The sequence below is a fragment of the Ailuropoda melanoleuca genome, chromosome 16 (assembly GCF_002007445.2).
Source record: "Ailuropoda melanoleuca isolate Jingjing chromosome 16, ASM200744v2, whole genome shotgun sequence".
Taxonomy (NCBI): domain Eukaryota; kingdom Metazoa; phylum Chordata; class Mammalia; order Carnivora; family Ursidae; genus Ailuropoda; species Ailuropoda melanoleuca.
Genome location: NC_048233.1, coordinates 41,261,636 through 41,281,107, shown reverse-complemented (window position 1 = coordinate 41,281,107; position 19,472 = coordinate 41,261,636). Strand labels below are relative to the sequence as shown.

At 44.6% G+C, this 19,472-nt stretch overlaps 1 protein-coding gene across 3 annotated transcripts in view; it reads right to left on the bottom strand.

Annotated features, from left to right (window-relative positions):
• The window catches only part of SLC4A8 (solute carrier family 4 member 8), a 100,888-nt gene that overhangs the window by 66,410 nt on the left and 15,006 nt on the right, over positions 1–19,472 (bottom strand). The window contains exon 1 of one of the 3 annotated variants that reach the window (XM_034646424.1): positions 7,901–8,676. The exons of the other annotated variants lie outside the window; for them this stretch is intronic. Coding sequence (XP_034502315.1) covers positions 7,901–7,945 — 45 coding nt within the window. The 5' untranslated portion in view covers positions 7,946–8,676. Of the gene's footprint in view, positions 1–7,900; positions 8,677–19,472 lie in introns of those variants that run through there. 3 annotated transcript variants of the gene reach the window in all.

The window sequence follows — 19,472 nt, the reverse complement described above, 5'->3', positions numbered from 1 at the left end:
TTACTCGAAATCTTCAAATACATCATTAATATCAATGTAAAGACTCACATAAAGTAAAGGAATAACTTCTAAGCAGAACAACTTGCCTTTATTTTAGATTTGTTATCTATCTAGCTCATCTTTTAGGTCATGGATCTCCTGATGGCAGCAGCCACAATTTGTCATCTTTATGTTCTTAGAGCCCAATACAGTAGCTTACCACTGTAAGTAGGTTGCACTCTTGTAAGTCCCAGAAGGGGAGGTGGTGTGCCTATGTTCACCACTATGTACCTAGCAGCTAATATAATGTCCAGTATGTGGTAAGTATCCAAAAATTGTCATGAATAAATATTTATTAGGGTTCTGAACTCTTTAGCATATGATCATATATTTTCCCATTAAACTTCATATACATATATATGAATAATTTTTCCTGTTGGCTTCCCCACAGGTTTGTAATATCCAAAGGACAGGGACCAATTAGTTATAATGCTTAGCACTGTCCGCAGATAACCGGCACAGCATAGAACACAGCAGGAATCTGGAGAAAGGGGGCAGGGGAGGGTGGGGTCATTGATGTTATGATTCTAAGAACTATAAAAACAAAATATGGAGAGCAAGGTCAAACATCTGAAATATTCAGGTTGAAAACTCACCTTGTTTCCTTAATTTAGATTAGTTAACCACAGCCTAAATTCATCCACTTTCTTTGTCTTGCCAAAGAAAACAGAGCCACTGTCAAACACCATTAGTCAGAGCATTTGAAATGTCAGGCTTGAATGTGAATGTGTGGACCTCGTGTGGATCCCCGTTCAAATAAAACAGCTATTTAAAAAATTATAAGGCACCCACATAAATTTAAACAACTAAATGGATATTTATTATATTAAGGAGTTATTGTGAGTTTTAAAAAATAATAATAATATGGTGATTTGGTAGTTATGTCATTAAAAAAACTTCTTAATCTTTAGTGATACACACTGAAGTTTTTACTGACGAAATGATATGATGTCTGGGATTTGGAGAATGGGTGGGGACATAATGGAACAAAACATATATGTGTTTATTGTTGAAGCTAGGTCATGGGTACATGACGAGTCACTTTTACGAGTCTTTCTACTTTGTTATCTGTTTGAAATGTTCCACAAATTTCAAGTATATACAAAGTTTGTTTAAAATCATAAAAAATGAAAAGAATATCAAGTCTCGTTGATCTGTGCTTGTTGCAGATTCCTCATCAGCTGGCTGTTACTTCCTCCGATACCATTGTTATTTCTGGCAGAGAGGATTTCTTATCCATAGATTTCTAGGGTTCCCATGAATGGGTTTCAGGATTATGTGTGAGTGCGCATTTTTCTTGAGAGGGCCCATAACTTTCATCAGATTCTCAGGGAAGCTTGTGACTCAGAAAAGATTGGAATCATGAGAACCACATTATATAAGTTTAGGAGAAAAAGGAAAGAAGAGTGAACTAGAGAAAAGGTGGTGTTTTTAAGTCTCCTCTTTTCTGTACTTCTGCCTAGCTCACTGACAATGACCCATTATGTAAATGTGAATTGATTTGGGTGCCTACCTCAAGGACTGGAGAAGATAAAAAGAACTAAGGAGGTTAAATACACATTAAAACACTGAAATTGCAAGGCACATCTTGTTGAGTCTTGAAAAATGAATGAATTATACCTGAGTAGCAGACCAGGTTCTGACTTACGGTTAATGGACAAATGAAAAGGCAGGGGCAGAGCTGAGCTCTACGTAATGGCTCCAGCTCCTGGAAGCAGCCCCAGAGGCTGCAGGGGTGGGGGAAGGCAGCAGGCAGTGGAGCCCACCCTGAGCCCTCTCCCTGACTCATGCCCCCTGCAGCACCACTCTGGACCTGTGGGGTGGGGGACCAGCCAAACTAAACTCCCCCTCCTTTCCTGCAGTTAGTCTCAGACTTTTCACCTCCACCGCTTTCATCTTTTTTCCTAAGGATCCAATGTTTTCAGAGATTGTGTATAACACCCTTCCACCCCTCCACCCTCCCATCCTCACCCCCAACAAAAAAAAGAGTCAAGCATCTATTGAGTTCTGATACATTTAACCATTTTTAAAACAACAAACATAGAAGTGACCTCCAGGGTTTCTAATCAGCAAACTCAGTTGATACAGTAAGTATTCGGAACAAATATTTACTGAGCACTTCCTGTATGCCTAGCGCTGTGCCTTACGTATATTACCCCACTTAATCTTTACAGCAGTCTTAAAGCAAGGTTAAGTAAGATCACACGAGCTAAGTGGGATAGGAGGAACTCAAACCCAAACCCCTCTGTATTCTTATTAACATTGTATGCTAATATTGCCAAAAGCAAAGAACCCAGTCATTTCAGAGAGCTCAGGTCACCTAATCACGCATTAGTGTTCACAGCGCAAGATCCACATTATTACCATCTTAAATCCTTAGTGTGCCAGCACCTGGTACTTAAAACTTGTACTTTGCCCTTTTACTGACCAGACTTCCAATAGTTCTCCATCTTATGCACTTCCATCTTCCTCTTCAGCCAGCAAAGTCTCTCAGTTCTGGCCCCTTGTACACCCTTGTCACTGAAGCTGGCCCACAGATGCCCATCTGTCTAATGCCCTCAATTCGACGTCCTCACTGAACTCAGACTGCTTTAGTGAGAAAAAAAGGTTCCATAAGGACTTGCACAGCCGTTCCGGACCTCTCAGTGGCCATGAGCTCCTGACTACCCGGGAACTCCCTATTCTGACTATTCAGCAGCCTGCTGGGGCCTCAAATTTCAAAGTAGCTCTGGTTTCTCAGTGATTCTTTTCTTGAACCTCAGCTGGAGTCACTCCTGTTCAGTATGCAGATTACTAGTTAGTTAGTACATGGTAGTAGGCAGAATCATGTCCCCCCCCCCAAGTAAGACTGCAGATGGAAGTAAGGTTCCTAATCAGCTGAACTTGAAATAAGAAGATTATCCTGGATTATCTGGTAGGCTCAATGTAATCACAAGGATCCCTAAAAAGTGGAAGAGGGGGACGGAAGACTAGAATCAGAGAAAGAGATGTGATGCCAAAAGCAGGGTTGGAGACATGCTATGCTGCTGGAAGGAGGGAACTAGGCGCCAAGAAATGCAGGTAGCCTTCGGAAGCTGCAGAAGCCAAGGAGACCGATTCTTTCTTCGAGCCTCCAGAAAGAAACACAGCCCTGCCAACACTCTGATATAGCCCAGCAAGAGCTGCATTGGACTTGTGAAGTACAGAACTGTAAGATAATCAATTTGTGTTGTTTTAAGCCACCACATTTGGGGTAATTTGCTATGGCAGCAATAGAAACTAATACACAGATTATGGTTCCCTAACTACCAAGACCAGAGTAAACTTATTACTACCTTACAGGAAACAACCAACCGCTCCATTATCTAAGATTTGTTGCTGTCACCTAGCAGCAGATCTAGAATAAACATGGTTACTTTCTGTGTCCTGATTAGTACTAGGGCAGTCTTGACCGAGAGCCCTGTCTACCCTGCCAAAGCAAACTTGAGCTAAGGCAATTATCTACAGATTTTGAAGGAAGTAAATTTACAACCTGGATTGTCCCCCAGGCTACCTCAATTCTCTGCTTGGCAGGACAGCCCATACCGCTCCTATTGAAGCTTCCCAGAAGAGCTGGGAAAGCCATGTACAGAGGATGCGCACAGTTTCCCCCACTCCCACACAGGAAAAGAACACCTAGTGTATTTTGGGAGAGGGTTGAGGAATATGGATTGTGCACCGCAATGTAGTGAGAAGAGAAACTGCTATGGTTGATGATTTATTCAATAACAGTCAGTAAATGTTAACTGGGCTCCGACATGTGCCAGTCATTAGGCGCTAGCATTCAGGCCTCCCTCAGGAAGTCTTGGCTTGGACGAGTTTTTCCAAGTCCACAGAAGATATAGAATGTGACTATCTTCTCATCAGTCCTTCTCATCATCCATCCTCCCCAATTATCACCCATTTCCCAGGGCTTGGTATTCTGAAGATTTCTGCAGAATTTTCCATTCTGAGCAGGATTGATTCATGTAAAAGCCTTGGTAGTTACCCAAACTCACTTGCTCGCCTGTCACTTACATCATCACTGAACCGGCCTGCAGTTCCCAGCACCCCTTGCCTCAAGACCTGATGGTTCCGACCACTCCAGCCTTCTCCTCCAGCACTTCTTTCTGCTCAAGTCTGAAAGTGCTGATCAGGAGAACTCTGAAGATACAAGATGTCCTCAGTTCCAGTCCAAACTAGAGGCTCTCCCTAAAGCTTTCTGCTCTTCCTCCTCCCTTACCACCTAACCCCTTTAAGAGCTCGTTGACTCCTAAAATTTCAATAACCACCTCCAGAGATCTCATCAAAATTCAGTAATGCAGGCCTTCATTACGTCATCCTACATAAAAAAAAAAAAGTCATCTTAAATTACAGCCTCCTCGCTGGCCTCCCTCAGTCCAGTCTCTTCCCTATCCAATACATCCTTTGTATACCTTGCCACATATCTTCCCAAACGCTTATTAAGCGCTCACTCCAAACCAGGCACTGGTCTAGGTTTCAAAACACAAGCTACTGTAATGCAGAGTGATTAAAGGCACATATTTTGGAGACAGTAATAGCACTCGGTGGACATTGTGAGCAGAGAAGACTGAATGATGAATTCTGATAGTGATATAGAGCCAGACCTTGAAAGCTAAATGGAATATTCTAGGTGAAGAGGAGGGGAAAGATTTCACAGCCTAACACCTGAGCAAAGGCCCAGCAGGACACAAGGGAGAGCTTTTGTGTAATCAAGCAATGGACACCTGATACTCTGTACTAACCCTGCCAAGACCATGAGTTCCTTAAGGAGAAGCACATTGGCTTTGGATACAGGAAAGTCATTCATTCACTCATGCAATTAAGCACCTGTTTTATACCAGGAACTGTGCTGTTCGACAGGATTTTCTACCTGGTTCTTGCCCCATGAAGTTTCTATTCAAAAAGATAATATAGATATTGAACAAGTTTCTTATAACTTCAGATGAGTTATAAGTGCTATTAAGAAGATAAAACAGGATTATCTGAAAGAGAGTGACTGTGGGTGGAGGTCAGGGAAAGCCACTCTGAGAAGGTAACGTTTGAGTGAAGTCACAAAAAAGCCTGGATAGAATCATGTCCTAGACAGAGAAAACGACAGGAACAAAGGTCCTAAAGCATGAAGGAGCTTGCCATATGAAAGAAACAGAAAGAAACCCAGTACAGAGGTGCATGGTGAGAGAATGGGGGAGAGGCTGTCAGTGCTGGACACACTGAAGCTTGTAGGCCATGATGAGTTTGGTCTTGTTCTAAAATGCACCAGGAAGCCACTGAAGGGTCTCAAGATAGGATCAGGCATGATTTGTGTTTTTAAAAGCTCTCTCTGGCGCCATGTGAAAAGTGGACTGTAGAAGGGCAAGAGAGAGAGAGCAGAGGGAAGTGTAGGAGGCTAGTGCAATAGTCCAAACCAGAGATAACAGCCTAGGCTTATGATATTTACATGTGATGCCTAGAATCTCTGTTTACACCGAGTTACACAAGCTCCTCACTTTGCAAAGTCCATCCCCCCGCAACACACACACACACACACACACACACACACACACACACACACACAGAGCCTAGCTGGCACACAGAAGTCTTCATTGGTAATTTTCAATCGGTTGACTGTCCTCCAGGTCATGCCTATTTTCTTCCCTCCTCCTGCCCTCATTTATTTTCCTCCCTATATCTCAAGTGCCCATTTGCCCATCACCTGACTCAGCCTTCATGAGGTCCTACTGTTTCTGCTCTATTCCTTTTCCTCTCTTCCCCTCACCACTCATGAAAGTTACATGAACTAGATGTAAAGGAGATAATTATTTTCTATTCTACCCCAGAAGCACTCAGGAGTTATCAATTTCACAGAGCACTAACAGAAGCTTATGGGTTATTATGATCTTGACAATACAACTGGTACACATTCTGCATGTTAAGGACAGTGTCTCCTCACACTCGTTCCAGCCTGTTCTAGTCCCCCTCACTGCAGCCAGAGAAATCTTTCAATAGGAAAATCTGATCATGATCTCATTGGTGCTTGCTCTCTCATCCCCCCTCCCTCGCTCTCATGCACTTGTGCTCTCTCTCGCACTCTCTGTCCTTCTCCTTCCCCTCCCTGCTTAAACCCCTTCAGTGGCTTCACCTTGTTCCCCAAATAAATCCCAACTTTCTCAGGATGGGCCATAATGGCCCTGCATGTTATAACCCCAGAGTGTATCTCACACCACTCCCCGCATTGCTCCCTGTGGCTCCAGCCACACTGGCCTTCTTTCAGGCCCTCTAACTAGATGTGCCCCCTTTCTGCTATTCTCTTTGTCTCCAACGTCCTTGATCTCCCTCTTTCCTCAGTTGACACTTATTCTTTAGATCTTTAATTTTCTTCCTTAGCAAGCTCTTCTCTCATCTAAGGCCAAGGCTGGAACCACTCAGAGCACTGCCTATCTTTCTTTTGAAACACTTATCACAGTTCATAATAATACATTTACTTATGGGATTATTTGATTAAAAATGGTCATTTTCTCCACCCCCCCCACAAGACAGGAAGCTCCAGGGGGACAAGAACATTGCCTGTTGTCACTCATTGCTGTAACCCCAACATACATTTAAAACACTCAGTAGGCCTTGGGAGGATCAGGTATGGAAAGATTTTCCAAAATCTTAGATATGGTCCCTTCTTTGATGGAGCAAGCAAACAAGGAATCATAGATCTTCTGTGACAAACTATTACCAGGAAGAAGAAGGGAGTCAGTGTCTGATGCCCATTTTGCTACAAACTCGGACTGTTCCCACTGCTTCCTTACAGAAACCATCACAGACATCAACATGGCACTTGTTTCCAAGACCCGTCATCCTTCCTTAGAAGGCCCATCATCCTCTTGACACCCCTCCACTTCAGACTTGACACCCACCCGCCTTCAACCTCTCTTTCCAGAGCACCTGACTGCACAGGAAAGGGGGGAGTGGGAATTCAATGAGCTACCCACTCACTTACTGGTTTGTCACACAATAAAGCCTTTCACAAATAGCACCTCATTTAGTCCTCAAAACAACCCTGTGAGGTAAGCAAAGCAGGTATTACCATTCCCATTTTACTAGATGGAGAAACTGAGGCTCAAGGAGACAAGGGACTTACTCAAGGTCACAAAGCCAGTGCAAGGCACATGTAGGATTTGAGCCTACAGTCTCTGACACCTAGTCTAATGCTTTTCCTGACATCTGTCACCCCAACAGTTATCACTTACTTAAATCTGGTTTCCTCATTCCCTTAATTAAACACCTATTCCTGACCTCTCAACACTTCCCCAACCCATTTCCCCTTCCCTTCCCTTCCCAGAAGTTGTCAGCTGTCTGCCCAATGGGATGGAGAAAGTCATAAAGCTGGCCACACTAACGGGGTCTGGTCCCAGCCTGCAGTCTTTCCAGCTCTTTCTCTGAACCACTGATGAACCAGAAGTCTCCAGAAATAAAAACACAAAGAGGAGACCTGCCCCACCAGAGCAAGGTCCTTCGCCACCCTTCCTCCCCCGTTCCAACAGGACGCCGCGAGGCCAGAAGCCAGCCTCTCTCCCAAGAGCGTGTACCCTTAGAGAACAGAGGTCGCCCGCCCGCCGCCCTCAGGGCTCCCCGGGGCCAGACGCGCAAGGGATGCGGCAGTGATCCGCCGGCTCCCAGCTTCCGCCCAAGGTCACCCTTTCGCGGCCTCGGCCCGATCCCCAGCCGCCCGGAGCGCCCCCTGGTGTCCCGGGCGGACCTCCCCTCGCCCTCAGGGAGTGGCCTGCGGAGCCCGGCTCTGGGGCAGAGGCAGGAGGGTGGGCAGAGGATGAGGAGGCTGAGCCCCGGGGAGGGGCGGGAGGCGGGGCCCTACCTGATAGCTGAGGACGCCGTCCGGCTCGTTACTGCCGGCCGGCATGGCGGAACCCAGCTAGGTCTGGCCCGACGGCTCCAGGCCGAGCGTCAGCAGCCCGCGCGCTCCGGTCGGCTCTGAGCCGATCGCCCGAGAGGCGACCCCTACCCCGGAGCCAACGGTCAACCATCAACCGCCGCCGCCTCCATTGCCACCGGCCCGCGAGGCCTCGCCGCAGCCAATCAGCGCGCGGCCTGTGCGGCCAATCAGCGCGCGGAGCACGGGAGGACGCTGTCCGGCGGTACCCTGGGCTACCGGGAGGAGGAGGAGGGAGCCTGGGGAGGCTACCGCTCCGGGCCCGGTTGCCTTGGAAACCGCCTCCCTCCCTTCGGGGGCCTAGGGGCTGAAAGGTCCTCCCAGCTGCTTGCTAGAAATTGAAAATCTCGTGCTGCTATTTGCGGCTGCACCTGACCCTTGAAAACTGAGAAAGTGTCGGTTTTGTCTAATTCTGCTGTTATTGCTTAGGTAATGGTTTTCAAATTCTGAGGAAACGGCCCTTGGGATTGAAGAAGGAAGTACCAGAGGATGAGGGGGAAGGGCTTTCTAAAATTACTTGTTAATCTCTGAACTAGTGGCTAGATTAAAGTGCATTAAAGAGAAGCGGGCAGGCAGTGATCAGACCCCCCTCCACAGACTCACTCCGACTCAGGTCTTCTCCTCTGGTCTTAGGTTGGCAAAGAAAAGCACAGAGTCGAGCCCAGGTGGATTGTTGAAATAATTCCACAAAAATGTTTCCAACTTTTCCGAGAAATGATCTAAGGCAAATTATTATTTAACAACAGAACTACTGATCTAAGGCAAGGTTAGAAAATCATGAGTAATGCATTCAGTTTGATTTGGGCTTGAAAGCAAAAGAGAGGCTGGCCTTAACCCAACCAATCCTCTGGCCCCAAGAGGAGGCAAGGGGCCTTTTGCCTTTCATGCACTATCACATCAGACTGTACGTGAGTCCATATTTTTAGAGGAGGGGGGGAGACAGCCCAAATGATTCTTTGCCTCAAAAGAAACTACATTTGGAGAACATAGTCGGGTACATGTTAAATTTCAACCCCTGTATACCACAACTTTCGTTGGCCCTGAAATTTGAAATAAGGTGTCCCTGGGGCAGAACCATATTTCTGATCTCCTGTCTAAGGCCCCTGGTCCTGTTTCTGAGCCTTAACATTCTTTGCCACAGTCTCTGTTTATCTCTTCACTAATTCTGTCCCTTGAATTTGGAATCCACTGCCCCCCATTTTTGCCCATCAAAATCTTAACCATCTTTCAAAGTCAATCTCAAAGGCTATCTCTTCCCAGAAAACTTTCTTTATCCCACTCTCTCCAACACTTCTTAGAGATACCACCTCTCCCCTCTCTGAAGCCTCACAGCACTCCATATCTTATATCAGTTACCATGCTGTGGTTACTTAAGTACTTTAATTATATGTTGAGTTTAACTTACTCTAATATTGTAAGTTTTTTTAAGATAATTTTTTTTTATGTCTTTCTGTGTTCCACAGAGCCTCGAAGAACACTGGGCATACAGAAAGAAGTTAACAAATATATGTGCTTCTAATTCTATCAAAAATATATCCAACCCTACTATGTACAGGCCCAAATCGCACTGAAGATGCAGACAAATTTAAAATATAATACGTATCTCGGGGCGCCTGGGTGGCACAGTTGTTAAGCGTCTGCCTTCGGCTCAGGGCGTGATCCCGGCATTCCGGGATCGAGCCCTGCATCAGGCTCCTCCGCTGGGAGCCTGCTTCTTCCTCTCCCACTCCCCCTGCTTGTGTTCCCTCTCACGCTGGCTGTCTCTCTCTGTCAAATAAATAAAATCTTTTAATTATATATATAATATGTCTCCCCTCCTCCTCTCTCTCTCTCTCTATATATATATATAAAATTAAAAGATTTTATCTCCAAAGGACTTATAGTCTAATCAGGGAAACAGAAGACATGTGAATATGATGACAAGATAATAAAACCCAGAATAAGAGCCATATTGAGTAATGTAGACAACAAAGGTTATACAAATTCAGAAGAGAAAACTATTTTTATGACTTGGGACACTTCAGGACCAAGACACAGAGGACATGGGTTAAAGATAAATCTGAAAATATTTGAGCCAAGGTAAGGAGAAAAAGCACCTCAACTACCAGGCAAAAACTTAATAATAGGAATGGGGGTCCCTGGGTGGCACAGTCGGTTGAGCGTCCCAACTCTTGGTTCAGCTCAGGTCATGATCTCAACGTCCTGATGTCGAGCCTGTTGTCCAGCTCCATGCTCAGTAGGGAATCTGCTTGAAGATTCTCTCCCTCTGCCCTTCTCCCCACGTGTGTGTGTGTGTGTGTGTGTGTGTGCGTGCAAATGCTCTCTCCCTCTCTCTCTAAAATAAATAAATCTTTTGGGGTCCCTGGGTGGCTTAGTCGTTAAGCGTCTGCCTTCAGCCAAGGGCGTGATCCCAGGGTCCTGGGATCGAGTCCTGCATCGGGCTCCCTGCTCCATTGGGAGCCTGCTTCTTCCTCTCCCACTCCCCCTGCTTGTGTTCCCTCTCTCACTGGCTGTCTCTCTCTTTCTGTCAAATAAATAAATAAAATCTTTAAAATAAAATAAAATAAATATTTTAAAAAATGGGCACCTGGGTGGCTCAGTTGGTTTACCATCTGCTTTCAGTTCAGGTCATGATCCCAGGGTCCTGGGCTCAAGCCCCGCATCAGGCTCTCTGTTCAGCAGTGAGTCTGCTTTTCCCTCTCCTTCTGCCCCGTGCTCACTCATGCTCTCTGTCACTATCTTTGTCTCTCTCTCTCTCTCTCTCTCAAATAAATAAATAAAATCTTTAAAATAAAATAAAATAAATATTTTAAAAAATGGGCACCGGGGTGGCTCAGTTGGTTAACCATCTGCCTTCAGTTCAGGTCATGATCCCAGGGTCCTGGGCTCAAGGCCCGCATTAGGCTCTCTGTTCAGCAGTGAGTCTGCTTCTCCCTCTCCTTCTGCCCCGTGCTCTCTCATGCTCTCTGTCACTATCTTTGTCTCTCTGTCTCTCAAATAAATAAATAAAATCTTTTATAAAATAAATAAATAAAATCTTCATAATAATAGTAGGAATGTACATGGCCCGTTCTGAGTAGTCATGATTTGAGCCAAAGCAAAAAGTCAGAGAAAAGAACAGTAGTGAAGCACAAATTGTGGTTTAAAAAACAAAACAGGGGCGCCTGGGTAGCTCAGTCTCTTCAGGTTAAGCATCCGACTCTTGATTTTGGCTCAGGTCACGCTCTCAGGGCTGTGAGACAGAGCCCCCCCATTGGCTCCAAGCTGGGCGTAGAGCCTGCTGAGGGTTCTCATTCCCCCTCCCCCTCCCCCTCCCGCCCTCTCAGATGAACGCTCTTGAGCTCTCTCTCCAAAAACAAAAACAAAAACAACTATGGCCAAATTATGGAGAGCCAGTTAATTTATTCAGATGTTGCTTTTCTCATATAATAGAAAGTAAGACTCTGCTGAAAGCTGTGGAGAACACTTCCAGGTACCAGGACCCAGGCTTTGTCATTAAATGCATGGTGTTATGTAATATTTATAATATCTCCATTATTTCTCCTTTCACTGATGAGAAAATGGGGGCTTAGGGAAGTTTAGTAGCTTTCTTAAGATCAGGCAGTCATGAAGCTGGCCTTTGGTCATTTATTAATTCAAGATACATTTACTGAGAACCTATGTATTCAGGTTGCACGTTGGGGAAAGAACAATAAAACAGAGTCTTGCCCTCTTGAGCCTTACAGTCTAGTGGGGAGATAGTAAACAAGTAAACAAACAGATGATTACAGATTATGATGGCTGCTGGGAAGTCCATAGCGAGGCCATGTGATAGAGGGTAGTGGGGGGTGGGGTGAGCTCCTTTAGACGGGGTGATCTGGGAGAGCCCCTCTGAGGAGGTGAGGCAAGGATGAGTCTGTCTGACTCTAGAGTTCTTGGCCGCTATGCAATATGGCCAGAAACTGCCATTGGTGTGAGGTGGGTTACAGAGGGGAAAGCCGGGACAGGGTCAGATAGAATGACTCTGGCAACGTGGTAATTCAGGAGAGGCCAAGGATGGTGTTCAAAGGGAGGATGTGCTCCGAATCCCCCACTCCCTGGAAGGATAGCTCCTAGCCATGGGAGTGGGCATGAGTGGGCAGAGGAGGGAGAGGGCTCAGGAGGTAGAGAATTCCTGGGAGCTCTGGTCGTTCTATTTTCCTCCACTTCAAATGTGGAGAAAGTCGGAGTCTCTGGCCCTTGACTCCAAGGTCAAGAGCCCCATCTTCTGGTCTATTGTGCAAATTGCAAAAGGAATTAGGCCACAGAGCCAGCCTGAGGCTGCCTGAGGGCCAGCCACTCTTTGAGGTGCTGCAGAAGACAGGCTCTCCCCTTACAGCACTGTTTTGGTCTCTCCTTCCCAAAGGAGCCTGGCTCACTTGGCTCCAGGCTCCAGGCTCTAGGCTTCCAGCCTCTAATGCTCCCTATACTGCTTGGAAGCGTGCAAATATGCAGCTCTCTATCCCGCCAGCAAGCAGGCTCTAGAAAAGCTGGAAGGAGGATAGTCCGCTGAGGACCCTGCCTCACAATGATGATTTTTCTAAAGAAAGCAAAAAAAAAAAAAAAAAAAAAAAAAAAANTAGTGGAATAGAATGCAGAGCCCTTAGAAGTCTGTACAGGATTCTTGGCCCAGAAGGAGGCATGAAATGCACAGAAAAAAGCAAAGTACGCCCGGAGACAGAGACTGCGCATGCACGCACATCAACAGGGAGGCCAGGAGGCAAGCAACAACTTCATGAGGCAGGTTCTATCATCCCATTCCAAGTGAGAGCTGTAACTTGCCCTCACCACAGAGCACAGTTAATAAATGAAGACGCTGGGCTCTCAGCTCAGGTATCTGATTCCAGATGCTTAACATGCTTAACCACTCACATCCTCCCATGGGTCTGTCCAGGGCTTCCATCCTTCCCTAACTTTTATAGGATGCATCCTGTCTTCATGGCTTCCCAATGTGGCTCTCTTTCCAGATTTTGCCTCCAGAGCCTTCTCTAATACAGGTGGTTCTTAAACTTTGGGAGAAGAGGGGTATGTCTTGAACCCTCTGGGGACATGATAAAATCAATGGGACTCTGTTTTCAGATAAGTACGCAAAGCCCCAGATTTTGCGTACGCAAAGCCCCAGATTTTGCATTTAATTGTAAGGGAGCGTTCACAGGCTTCCCAGGGAAGCAGCAGGCACCTTACCTACATTGTCTTTAAATATTGGCTGAAAAACATAGAAATTCTTTTCTTCAGAGACAAAAAGGAAAAAAACACAAGAAACTCAAAATGTCTGAGCAAACGTTCTCACATAATTGCACCCAATCTTTTCATCAAAAGCATCTTAATTTCTCCATCATTTTACCATATCCCTTGCTCCGTTTAAACTGTCAAAAGGGCCGCCAGAACAGAGATTCTAGTCTTTCCATGCTATTAAGTAGCTCCTAATTCCCAGCTGCGTCGTGTACCTGATTTTGCTCTCCCCCACCCTTCCTCTTAATTACACATCTAAACCCAAGACAAGGTTAGAGGAAAAGGCATCAGGATCCGAGGGAAGACTTAATTAGGGCTTGTTGGTGCTGCCGTCTGGGAGCATTTCCTGTGAAGGGTTGGGGGGGGCGGGGAGCCAGGATTCTTTGTCAAGCTAACAAGGTTGTGCAGGTGCACAATTTGCCTTCAGCCTTTTGCCAAGTGACAGCGTATCCAGAGAGACTACCGCATATGATTTCTTTGCGCACCGCATGCTGCCAGCCTGGAACACTACACATCACAGGTAAGAACAATGAAGCGCTACAAAAACTGACTCCTGACTGGGAAAAGCACTCCCCCTCCATTCGTCGTCGTCAGCGTCATCCACAGAAGGTTCCCTAGACTGGACTCACCCACGCCTTGCTCCCCCCTAAGGAAGGCTGTGGTAGACGGAAACCCACCTAAGACGGCAAAAACCTGCAGTCTGCCTTTTCTAGAATCACGAGGGAGATAACTGGACAGAGGCAGAGGTAGGGGCAAGGACCCACAGAGGAAGCGGACCACGGGAGAAAAGCAGCCCTTTGAAGAAAGAAACCTTGAGACTTCCAGATCCAGATAGGCAATCATTCAGGAATTTGGGAAAAGTGGGTGTTGACCAAGAACCATTTGCCAAGTCCTTGATATCAAATCCAAACACATTTGTATTAATTAAATACATCTATCTTATCCGTTTGGAACCAAACCTAGTCCTGCTTCGAGATCAGGTGGTTTCTTTCCACATCTTATCATCGGCTTGGGGCTAAGACCTCTTGAGGTTGTTATCCTGCTTACGGAAATTCTTGCCTCACCTTTAGCTGTGATGCCTAGGATATCCTTAAGGTGGCAGCACATTCAATACCTCACATCTGTAGAATTCTACAGACTCAACTTTTTTTTAAATCATCTTACTCATGTCCCTTCCACGGATCCATAAATGTACACAGAAACATTTGTTTGACTAGGAAGCTGAACTGTGGCTGGAACAAGAACTTTCCCAGGCCAGTTCATAGCGGAGCTGGGTCAAGAACTACTAATGCTTTCCACTTCGTTGCGTGGCTTCCTAGAAACATAATTCCACTCACCCACTTCCTACCTAAAATTGAATTGATTTCAATTGAACAGTGAAAGCGTGACTCTCCTTTAGAATTGACATGCATTCCGCATAGCAAGAGCCCAGAGTTCCTCTTCTGTTAGTTGCCCTTTCCCCTCAGATGACAGTTTGATGTAATTTCCACTTTGGAAAGTTTGTCAGTGATACCCATTCATTAGTTTACTGAACAAACTCTCATGAACATCTGAAAATACCTCTTACTGCTTCTTATCTCTAGAAGCACATTATGTGACATAGATATAAATTCAGTCCAAGCTACTCTTACTCCCGGGGAAACATCCCTTGAGGTCTTTCATTTTGCAGTTAATAAAAAAAGAGACCCATTCAGACATTTGGGCTGGGCAAAAGGGAATAGACACAGAATTTGAATGTATTTCGCTGGTTTATCTTTTTCTACCTCTAATCTTTTGCCAAATTGAAAAGGCCAGCCTCCTCTTTAGAGAAGGCAGAGTTTCTCTTGTCTTTTCTTATAAAATATAAGAAATATTTATATAAGAAATATAATATTTACTAGATTTTTTTACTAGATTTACCAAGAACAACCAGAGCTATGAGATGGGCAGCCAATGAATAGCAGGGCAAAAAAATCCAACCTTAAAACAAATATAGAAACAATCAGCTTTGTTTGGGATTGGCCAAATGAACTAAGGTTGGGGCACCTGGGTGGTTCAGGCAGTTAAGCACCTGCCTTGGGCTCAGGTCATGATCCCAGGGTCCTGGGATCAAGCCCCACATTGGGCTCCTTGCTCAGCGGGGAGTCTGCTTCTCCCTCTGCCCCTCCCCCCACTCATGTTTTCTCTCTCTCTCTCTCAAATAAATAAAACCTTAAAAAAAAAAACTAACAAAACAGGGGCACCTGGGTGGCTCAGTCGTTAGGCGTCTGCCTTTGGCCCAGGGCATATTCCCAGGGTCCTGGGATCAAGCCCCGAGTTGGGCTCCCTGCTTCGCTGGGAGCCTGCTTCTTCCTCTCCCTCTCCCCTGCTGTGTTCCCTCTCTCACTGGCTGTCTCTCTCTCTGTCAAATAAATAAATAAAATCTTAAAAACAAAAACAAAAACCTAAGGTCTCCACAACTTGATTCTAACCTGTATATCAGTTTGGGTCTCTCCAGAACTTCCATCCTCTAAGAGACAGAGAATTGTCCTCTAGGAATCGTCTGAAGTGGCTTAAAAGGCCACAGACCAGTTTTCTATCCAGTACAATCCTTCTTCACAGTATCCAAGAGAAGGTGCCATCCAATTTCCCTGGATATTTCCAGCGACAGGGAATTCACCACAGAACAAGGCCACCAGTCCCATTCCAGATTCAGTTTGCCTCCTTGAAACATCCATTTTTTATTCCAGGTGTTCGCTTCTGTAGCTCCAAAGGGAAATCTGCTTACTTTCCCACGTGACAGCCCTTCAAATACTTGCAGCCAGCTGATGAGAGCCTCCCTTGTTCTTGTCTTCCGTAAAGGGCACGAGCAGGATGGGATTACTATCTCCAGCAAGCTATTAGCATCCTTCTGATTCTAGACTACTAGGAGAACTTCCAGCAATGAAAGACAGAATTTAAAGAGACTTTCACTATGGTTAATGTTTGTATGTGATAATGGCTTGTTGTTATATAGGAGATGATTCTTGGAAGACCCATGCTTCAGTGTTTGGGGTAGAATATCAGGGTGTCTACGGATTACTTTTAAATGACTGATCAATATAGGTATAGAAACAGATACGCCTAGATAGAGAGGAATAAAGCAAATATGGCCAGACGTTAACAATTGTGGAATCTAGTGGAGCTTTACAGATGTTCATTGTCCTTGTTTTTCACATTCTCTTTATATTTAAATTTTTTCATAATTAAAAGTCGGGAAGTAATTATATAATTGTTGAATCACTATGTTGTACACCTGATACTAATATATGTCCACTATACTTCAATTTTTAAAAATATTAAAATCACACTGTTCTCTCTCTTTTTAAAGATTTTATTTTTAAGTCATCTCTACACCCAACCTGGAGCTCAAACTCACAACCCCAAGATCAAGAGTAACACCCTCCACTGACTGAGACAGCCGGGTGCCCCCAACACACTGTTACCTTTTAAAACAAAACAAAATTTTCTCCTGAAAAAAAAAAAAGGTGAGAAATAGAGTACCAAAAAAGGTGGGGGATGAAAGTAAAATAAAGACATTTTTGAAACACAAATAATCAAACACAAAAAGACCTCTATCTGGGTGCCTGCGTGGCTCAGTCAGCTAAGCATCTGCGTTCAGCACAGGTCATGATCCAGGGTCCTGGGATCGAGCCCCCACATCCCTCAGCAGGGAGCCTGCTTCTCCCTCTTCCTCTGCTGCTCCCCGCTCCCCACCCCGCTTATATCCTCTCACTCTCGCTCCCTCTGAAATGAATAAAATCTTAACAAAGAAGAAGAGGAAGAAGGCCTCCATCAAACAGGCAAATTCCCAGGCCAGTAGGCACTACATTCAGACATTTCTGCCCCGAGGTGGCCAAATGCCACAAGTACAGATTGGCTCCAAAATATCAGAACCATGCCTAAAGGAAGATGACTCAGTGTTTTAAAGATAAAGGATGGGCAAAAGCATGCCACATAAGTAAAAGAAAGAAAGGGGTGGGAGGAGGAGGAAGGAATTAAAGGTCGGAGGGAATAAAGGAGGGAAGGAAAACAGGAAAGCATCCATAAACAGACAAATGGATAAAGAAAATGTAATGCGCACACACACAGAGGAGTATTATTTAGCCATAAAAAAGAAAGAATCCTGCCATTTGTGACAACATGGATGGACCTTGAGGGCATTACACTGAGTGAAATAAGTCAGACAGAGAAAGAAAAATACTGTATAGTATCACTTATATGTGGAATCCAAAAAAGCCAAACTCATAGAAACTGAGTAGAACGGTGGTTGCCAAGGGCTGGGGGGTGGAGAAAATGAGATGTTGGCCAAAGTGTACACACTTCCAGTCATAAGATAAATAAGTTCTGGGGATCTAATGCACAGCATGGGGACTGTAATTAACAATCCTCTGTCATATACTTGAAAGTTATTCTACCTCTGAAACCAATAATACATTATATGTTAATTAATTGAATTTAAATTTTAAAAAAAGAAAAAAAAAGTTCGGTGGCGTGATGGATGGTGTTAACTAACCTTATCTGGGTAAGCATTTTGAAATATCCATGTATCAAATCATCACACTACACCTTAAACTTGCACAAAGTGATATGTCAATTATATCTCAATAAAGCTGGGAAAAAAAACATATTTAAAACTAATTCTTTAGGGGAAAGAAAAGATAAACCACCAGCTAACCAAATCATAGCACGGGGGAAGGGCCGGTAAAGAGAAAAAGCATAAATGCATAAAATAGTAAATGAGAATATTTCTTTGATGCAAAGGAAATTTGCTCAACTCTGTGTAAGTAACTGAAACACTCAATTAAATGGCAAATGTTCTATAAAAAAGAAAGATTATTAGAAGAAACAGAAAATCCAAACCACAGAGGGCAGCGGGGAGAGGGAGGGACAACAAGAAAGTTTCAAATACCCTTCACTAAAAAAGATGAATGAATGCAAGCCCAGATGCATTCATGGGTGAATATAACTGGAACCATCAAACCCATGTTATTCTTAGGAAAACACTACAAGTATTCCAAGTAGTCAGAAACCAGTTAAGAATGATCACAATCACCTCCATTATTTAATGGGTAAGAGGGGATTAGCCAATGGATGTTGATAACAGAAAAAAATATATATATACAAAAAATCAGAAAGGAGGAGACTATATAAATGTAAACCTGGAAAACCTATGAAAATCAACTAAAAACTATTGCCAACAATAAGACAATTCAGAAAAGTGGCTGGGCACAAGATTATTATACAAAAGTCAACAGCTTTCCTATAACACAAAGCACAACTGATTAGATAACAGAACGAGAGAGGATTTCTGTTACAGTAATAAGCAAAGAGATAGAAGTTCTTAGCAAACAAGTAACATGCAAGACCTATATGGAAAAAAAAAAAAACCCAACTACTGCTGAGTGACACAAAAGTCTTGAGTAAATAGAAAGACACACCTATGTTTGATAGGAAAAACTATTTTATTAAAGATGTTAATTCTCCTTTTACTTATCTATACATTTTAGGATAATAAAATTACCAACTGGGTTTATTTATTTGAAGGGCAAGCAAAAATCTCCAGGGAAACTCAGAAAAAAACAAAAACAAAAAAAACATGGTAGCTAGTTAGATCCCTTCCTCACTCCTTACCTGTTCTGGAAGGAATATGCTTCAGAATGAGCATTACACTGGGAACCTCTTTCCTTGAAGAACAGCTGAGAGAGGGCCCGCCACAATGGCTGCCTTGACAGGAACTCAACTCTACCGCCTCCCTCCAGACCCACAGCCCTGCAGTCCGGCTGTGGCAGCCCCCAGCTCCCTGTGTCGCCCACACCTTCCTGCGGCCACAATCCTGGGCAGCCTTGGGTCTTGAAGCAGAGATGTAAACACCATGTTCCTGAGCTGCCACCCCCAAAGGGACACTTCAGAGCACGGGGAGCTCCAGTCCTTACCATCTGGGAGCTCTGCCACATGTCTGAGAGATGCTGTTAGGGGTTTAACTGTGCCCTCCATGCCCTCCCCCAAATATGCTGAAGTCCTAACCCCCAGTGCCTCAGAATGTGACTTTATTTGAATAGAGTCATTGCAGGTGTAATTACTTAAGATGAGATCATGTTGCAGTACAGTGGGTCCTTATAAAAAAACTGCCATATGATGATGCAGAAAGACACAGGGAGACAGCCATCTACAGTCCCAGGAGCCACAAAGGTTGCTGGCAAGCCCCCAGAAGCCAGGAAGAGCCAAGGAAGGGATCCCCCTACAGGTT